This window comes from Mugil cephalus, chromosome 18, assembly GCF_022458985.1.
Source record: "Mugil cephalus isolate CIBA_MC_2020 chromosome 18, CIBA_Mcephalus_1.1, whole genome shotgun sequence".
NCBI lineage: Eukaryota > Metazoa > Chordata > Actinopteri > Mugiliformes > Mugilidae > Mugil > Mugil cephalus.
The window spans coordinates 9,765,624-9,773,273 of record NC_061787.1 but is presented as its reverse complement, the minus strand read 5'-3'; the positions used below and the strand labels follow the sequence as shown (position 1 = coordinate 9,773,273).

General features: G+C 44.8%; 1 protein-coding gene across 3 annotated transcripts; it reads right to left on the bottom strand.

The window, feature by feature from the left end:
• Positions 1-22: 22 nt before the first annotated feature.
• myca (MYC proto-oncogene, bHLH transcription factor a) lies at positions 23-3,545 on the bottom strand. 3 transcript variants are annotated; one of them, XM_047568673.1, is made up of 3 exons: positions 3,352-3,545; positions 1,478-2,153; positions 23-1,083 (listed from the first exon to the last, which is right to left on the bottom strand). In XM_047568673.1, exons 2-3 carry the CDS (start codon positions 2,130-2,132, stop codon positions 404-406), a joined length of 1,335 nt encoding a protein of 444 aa, XP_047424629.1. In that variant the 5' UTR covers positions 2,133-2,153; positions 3,352-3,545; the 3' UTR covers positions 23-403. The 3 variants fall into 3 exon arrangements, with proteins under 3 accessions (XP_047424629.1, XP_047424630.1, XP_047424628.1); XM_047568674.1 differs by lacking the exon at positions 3,352-3,545 and adding an exon at positions 2,479-2,840 and having other exon boundaries at positions 23-1,080; XM_047568672.1 differs by lacking the exon at positions 3,352-3,545 and adding an exon at positions 2,479-2,835.
• Between the last annotated feature and the right edge of the window lie 4,105 nt (positions 3,546-7,650).

Sequence of the window (7,650 nt, the reverse complement as noted above, 5' to 3'; positions counted from 1 at the left end):
TTGCAAGAACACAGACACAAAGTCAAGAAGAAACTTTTTTTATATATATATTTCAAAAAGAATGTAGGAACATAATGGAAAAAACCAAACACTGGGTCTGAACATCCAGACAATTGAGATCCAAAAATACATTTTCTTAGGAAATATTAATTATATACAAAACATAAAAATTTATATTTTAGTTTGGGCCCCTCAACAGGACAGACCCATTTTTAACATTTCATTAATAAAAATAAACTTTTAAATATTTAAATCCACCCATAACTTCAGCTGAGGCAGTTTTAACATTGAAATCAAACAAGATTCCAAACTTAATCTGTTTTGCATTTGCATGCAACATCTGTACACCCTAACTCTTGAACTTGCATAAAAAAAAGTGTCTAAAAAGTCAATGATCCAAACTTTAAGCACGAGAGCCCTGCAGCTGTGAGAGTCTCTGCTTTAAAAGTTCACTTTTCCTCCTCAGCTGCTCTTTGAGCGAGAGGAGTCTCTGTTCGTCTGACTGCATGCTGTAAATGCACTCTGTAGCCTTCTTCAGGATCACCACCTTGGCCGCTTTCTCATTGTTGGCCACCTCGGGGATCTCGTCCCGCAGGGCGAAGAAGCTCATCTTGAGCTCGTTCCTCCTCTGGCGCTCCAGTACGTTATGAGTCCTTCTCTTGTCATAGTCCTCTGTGTCGGACGTCCGGGGGCTGGAACACTTGCGGTTGCTGCTGATCTGTTTGAGGACCCTGCTGTGGCTGCTGCCACCGCCTCCTCCTCCGCCTCCGCCTCCTCCGCTGCCGCCACTGGTCTCCAGCTTCAGCCTCTTGACAGCCGGCTGCTCGTGCCTCATGGATGGATGGGCGGCGTAATTATGCTGGTGGGTGGAGACGTGGCACCTCTTCAGCACGAGTGGGCTGGGATGCCTGTTCTCCGGCGGGCTGGGGTCGCACCGCTTCACAGCGTGCCTCTTCTCCACTGTGACCACGTCGATCTCCTCTTCATCCTCCTCCTCCTCCTCCTCCTCCTCTTCTTCCTCCTCCTCCTCCTCCTCCCCTTCTTCTTCTTGGTCCTCCTCGTCGTCTTCTCCATCCTCATCTTCTACAAAACAGCACAAAAAAATAAACATCACAATCACACTCTGATTCCACAAAACCCTCTGTGCCACATTAGAAAGGGAGGGGTTACAATCTCTGCAGTCCATTTCCAACTCTCCTTCCACATCAGTTGATTGCTTAACATGCAGCCCTACCCTCCGGCTAATCTCTCAGCAGTCCACAACATGACATGGGTGGAAGTGGCAGCATGTCTCTAACCTCCTGCCTGGAAACCTAACTGGATATTTCATGCTATAAAGCCAGACTCTGCCTCATTTTGTCTACAATTGTGAGGTCCAATGCTCCAAGTCATGCACAGTCCTCCCTGGCTCAGAGGAGGGGAAATTCCTAATTGCTCAGAGGGGTGTGCCTGCAGGATGGGTGCATATTCATCTTACCTGAGTCACTACAACTGCTGCTGCTGCTGTTGGGTGGAGTGTCCAGTCCCAAATCCTTGCAAGGCGGCGTCCCCGCGCTGTGCTTCGGGGTCTCCGCTATCGGGTACGGGAAAACCACTGACGGGTCAATGCAATCCGACGCGGACGTGTTGAGGTCCTGCAGGTAGCTGCTGTTCAGCCTCCACGCCGCGGCCCCCGCGGCTTCCGCGCATTCCCCGCCGGCCGCAGACGCCGACTCCTTCCTCGCGGCGTGCAGGGAGGCGAGCCGCTCGGACACCACCTTCTTCAGCTTGGCCGCGGCCGAGAAGCCGCTCCACATGCAGTCCTGGATGATGATGGACTTGAGGAAGGTCTGCGAGTAGTCGGCGTCGCAGATGATGCTCTGGTTGACCACGTCGTCGCCCAGGAACTCGGTCACCATCTCCAGCTGATCCGCCGTGGAGGGGAAGAGGCTGGACAGGGACGGCCGGCGGCTCGGGGAGAGGGGAGGGGTCGGCAGCAGTTCAAATTTCTTCCAGATGTCTTCGCTCGGTGCCGGAGGCTGAAGCTGCTGAGGGTAGAAATCCTCCTCCTCGTTGTCGTAGTAGAAATACGGCTGCATGGAGTCGTAGTCGTAGTCATAGTTCTTACTCGCCAAACTTGAATTCAGCGGCATGGTGTCTCCTTGTCGGTGGAGCTGGGTGAGGGATAAACAAACAGGGTGATTAGTTGTCGTTTGTAAAAAAGGAAAGGCGTGGAGCTTCAAAGCGGAGAGCAGCTGCTCGGTTTACATTAAAGAGTAAGCAACATCACATGGTCTCCAAAACATCGACCCTCCTCCTCTTTTGCACGCCTGGCACACATGCACGGCAGCGGCAGCAGGTGCTCAACTGGGAAACTGGTAGTAAATTCAAGTGGGGGCTCCACCTTCACTAATCTGTTCCTAAGTGATATACGTGTATATATCTACACTTAAGATAAACTGCTAGTGAGACGCTCCGGAACACGGCTCCACGTCTTACCTTTTTTCAGATGCCAAAGTGCAGCCGAGGAGAAACGGAGCCGGAAAATGGAAGCCGAAAAAGGGAGCAGGAAAGTTATTCCAGTGCGAAAGTAACATTAAATCCTTCCACGGAGGCGTTTGCAGCTCAGTCAACCTGCGTGGAGCATGCATGCAGAGTGGAGAGGCTGCAGCAGCGACCCGGTGAGGACGACGTGTAGTCTGTCATCGGCAGCGTGAGAATCACAGCTGAGCGCTCCGCCTCGACAATAAAAACCACCGCATCACATATCCCTCCGCCGGCTCCCCCTTTCTGCGTTTTCTTCCTTTTTTACCGCGAAACACTCGCCGGCATTGAAAAACGTAGCACGCCTCAAACGTATCCCCCACTTTTATCGCCCCCAAAATAAGCCGCACCCTCCGATGAGCACAATCCGGGCACGAACCAACGCTAGCAGCGGTGCATTTTAATCTCTTTTGCGTGTTTTTTTCTTTGCGCAAGGATCTATTTTAATAGTGGGAGGGGTCATAGTGGAGTAGCGCTCCCATTGACGGCACGAAGAGAAAAAAAATAAAAAGAATACGAGTGGTAGTAGTAGTAGTGAGAGATAATTAGGTTATTTTACTACTACTACCCCGCCAAAAACACACAAACAAACACGGGGCTGTCTCGGGAGTTTCACAGCAAACGCAAACATCCGTTTAATTAACACGCGCACTAAGACTGCGGCATTAATTGCATCGAATTAATTTACCATATTTTAAATGCATTTATGCGTATTCTGCTCATTCACACGAATGCTGCAAGAAAACTGTGTAAACATGTGTAAATATGACTGTGGCTAAGTTTGTGTGTTTTGCACAGGGGTTAAACCTCACAGGTGCAGCAGTTTACCTCGATCCGTCTGCAGCCACTGACAGCTCTGAACCGGCTGGAACAGGTGATTTTTGTTCATCAACAAGTAACTGCCGTTTGGGAAAATTGACATACGCACATACACACAAAAAAATAAAAATTCTGGCTAAATTCCTAGTACTGCAGCTCGGATTTTAGCTCGGACAGAATGGCGCCAATTAAGTACAGGAAGGAGGCAATTAAAGGAATCAGATTGGTACCGCAGTTGGATGGAGGTGTCCTCTTCTGTTATAGTGGGAAGGAAGGAAAGGAAAAGATAGGAGGGGGATTGGATAGGCTTAGAGCGCCCTCTGCTGTGGAGTCCTGCAGGGCTGGCGAGCAGCCAGGTGGGTGCAGGGTCACAGCAGAGACGCGACCTCTAAAAATCAACACAGATATTAGAAAGAGTTTACAGACAATGGTTTAAAGAAAAATACGGCATTTAAGAGTAGGAAATACTCTATAGGAAAATAGCACAATCTGTAGGTTAGCGGAGCTGCTTTATTGGGGTTACTGGGTCACTAAAAATAGAGTTCTGTGGGAAAAAAAAGACACTTCTTATGAAGAGGCTGCAACAAAAAGTGGATAGCCAAGATTCATTTTATTTCCACTGGTAAAAAGACAAACATGAGATAAGGGGGGAAAAGAGTTGCAGCAATGCAAACTTTCTCAGGTGTAGACGGTTAAGATGATGAAGCTCCAGCACGACCCAAATACTTTGAAATATGAGCCACTACAAGTGGGAGGTTAATTTATATGGCACGCTCAGGATGTCTTGATATATAATAAAAACTTAAAAAATGTCATATCATTCACAATAAAAAGTAAGATATATGCACAATGTACAATGCCAGTAAGTCCCCAAATGTACACACGGACATGTTAGTGCCATTTGAAGACAAATGTGCGCTTTATAAAGCTGATTTGCGATAAAATTAAATTTGAAAATCCATTCAATTAGCTTCTAGATGTCTTAAAGAGTGTACTCCGATACTTGAATCAAACCAGCTGCTAGATCTAATTAGAGGATGCAGTTTCCACTTTCCACAAAAACAAGTTCCTGGAAAGCGTTAAGTGACATAAACAATTAAAAACTTAATTGTTTATGTTACTTAAGAGGTTGTGGGACATATACACGAAACTTCCTGAGTGACCACATTGCAATGTAAGTACTGTTTTAAGATAGTTGTGAAATAATGCTTTTCGAGATTAGTAAGTGCTATTATTGGAAATGATTAATTGGATTTGTGTTCTGTCTGAATTCATTTAGCTCCCACATACCTTAAAGTATTCACTCTAAACCCTTTCAACTCACATAGGAAGATGTTAAACGGATCCAATTAAAGGGTTAATCGGCACCTTTTTGAAAACAATTAAATGACAGACCTAATGAAGAAATGGAAAAGTGCTACATACCATGAAGTAGAAAAACAATATTAGTTTTATTTCTATAAATAAATAAAGAACCCCGATATCACAGCGATCCAGCATCGATAGTGAACCTTTTTCTCCACAGGTGCAGATGATTAAGACAATAAAGCTCCTGAACTGCATGAGCAATATGAGCCGGTATGAGTACGCTCAGCCACAACATTTGTTTCACATTTCACACACAAAAGATGACGTTCATTGAAAGTCATTTTAACAATATGCTGAGTAGGAAGAGTTACAGCAGCCAGCGACTCCCTGAATGTTAATGCAGACGTGTCGGTACTGTTTAAGAGAGACATGGACCTGTGCTTTATGAGACCAATACGTGCTGTTGTCTGTCAGAGAAATGATTTTGTGATTCAGTGCTGTAAAAATAAGTAAAGACCTGGATGACTGAGAACTTTCACAGACAATTAAGTTGCTGAAAACTTTAAAATTATGAACATTAAATGCTACAAAGTCACTAAGCTAGAAGTCAGTTTATTGTCCTTGAGACTTGAATAAATATGCCATGCGCACAGATTGAAATGTGCTTTATTTTACGAACTCTTTTATAAGGAGTCGCATAAGAGTTCTCTCTCCGAGGGAACAATGCGGAGGAGGCTGATGGACGAGACCAAAGAGAAGGAGAAACTGTGATACATTTCAGGGGTTTCTCTTGTTATCAGAGAGCGGAGGAGAAAATCCCCGACCTGAAATTGCACCCTCTCTTCTTTCCTCCGCGCTCATTCCTCCGTCCTTTCTCTCACGCCTCTCCTTTCCCCGCTGTGGGACGCTGTTGGGAGGATAGCGATCATAACCACCAGATTCGCGTGCTATCCGGATGTTTCTTGTGTTACCCTGTTTCAGAGCGCCTGGGGACACAGAGGGAAGCTTTGAGAGCGTCTGGCATCGTTTCCTCTGATAAGTGGAAACCCAGCACAGGTTTGATTGTGTTTTTTTTTCTTCTCTTTCCTCCAAGTGAAACTGTGATTGACATAGTCTGTGTACAGTTGCTGCAGGGGATGTAGAGAAACTATATGATAAAGGTCAAAGGCCATCATTAAGGTGGATCAGTCGTCTGTCTTGTCTGATATATACACACTGTAGATCTGTACTTCTCATTACAGTCGATATTTCCTGCAATCAGTCAGTCTAACAACTGACCACACAAAAACAAATTATGCACAATTTAATTGCTAGACTTTAAAGTCAGCCCTTACAATTAAAATATCACACTTTAGTCAACGCTAGTTTAGTTTTTTTCTTTCACGACACACATTCTCCGTCATCCAAGTCAAAGTATATGCAAAAAACTGAGCTTAAACACACACAACTTTCCGAAACTTTTTATTAAACTGAGATGGGCTTGTTTTCTGCTACTAATTTGTGTCAATAGGTTGATGTGGGGGGGTTAGCACTCACAGCTAGCTTTAAGATACTGAACCGATTAGATGCCTCAACATGGAATTCCTCATGAGGAACTAAAAGCCGTTGATAAGGACAGAGACTTCTGGGAGACTCTGCTGGGATAATGGCCTCTTACCACTGCAGCACGACTTCAGATAAATGGAGCAGAAACTTGAGAAAATGTCACATTCAGATAGAAACTAAATGCAGAGGAGATACACAGGAAGTAATAGTATAACTTGAAGCCCACGTCGGGTTTTGCTTAAGGACGACTTAGAGTTGTGTTAGTGTACGACACATACGTGTTTTTGCACTGAACAAACTGTTAAATACACAGCACAACTGGCGAATTAGTCGTGAGGGGCTCCAGCTCGTGCCCTTCCTTTTGACTCACAGGCTGCTCTTGTGAACTTCCCTGTTTTCTGACCACAAATCCAACGATCTGCGCTCTGCGGCCTATTCAGCCCAGTCCGGCGAGGTTACGCTGGCATGAGCTTATGATAAAGCTGTGGAGGAATCTGCAAGTGCATTCACTTGACTTTAGTTAAAAAGAAAAAAGCTAACGCACCATTTTCACGCTTTCAAAAGCTAAATGCGCCACATTCATTCAACTTTATGAGCTTTATTTACTACTCAATAAATTAAGGAAGCTACATACAAATGTATGCACAAGCTGTGTTAATAATTAAATTACATTGCATTATATGCAAGTGTAGACGAAGAACAATAAATGGAAACCATTTTGAAAATAGCAGCTTTCAGCACATTTAATAGTCGTGGCCTTTTAACATGTGAAAATGTGCAGCTTTTCTTTTGAATTATTGATGTAATTGTAAGTCATTTTTGTAGATGGTGTTTGAACAAAACAGGTTTTGTATAGATTTCCTTTGTTCCCTTAGAAATTTAATTCTGCATTCTATCACCTGCAGCATATTTCTTTGTGATGGAGCATTTTACCTTGTGGTGTAAGTAAAGGATGTGAGAACATGTGATCAGCAAGAAGACAAACTGGAAAAAAAACGCTGAATGCGTTTGACAAACGGGTATATGCACACGCAACTGCACTTAGAGCATTTAATGGAGACACACACTGATTGGTGGGAACACATCAGCAGACACATATTGATAAATCGAGGGTTTGCTTCTTGTCACGGAGCCAGGACACGATTCAGCACGACGCCTCGGAACAGAAAATCGATATCTGCTCATCTTAGCTGGTGAGAGGGGGGCTGCCAGCCAAGCCGAGTCGGCACAGAGAGCATGGCACATGTGTCCGACCGCTCGACAGCTAATTGCGTCATTAATTATTGACAGTGACAATGGAGAGTTATTGACGACCGACAAACCCACAACATCTTTATGGTGGCCGCGACACAGTATCACATGAAGCGCTTCAGGGTTGTTCTTGTGAATTTCCATCTTCGCTCTTTAAGTGAGGAAATCAAGCCTAATGTTTTATCATTCAACTGCCCACTTTAA

Coding starts and splice junctions, on each gene's coding strand:
- myca (XM_047568673.1), bottom strand. CDS start 2,132: ATGCCGCTGAATTCAAGTTTGGCGAGTAAGAACTATGACTACGACTAC. Junction 1,084..1,477: donor CAGCAGTTGTAGTGACTCAG/GTAAGATGAATA, acceptor GCTGTTTTGTAG/AAGATGAGGATGGAGAAGAC.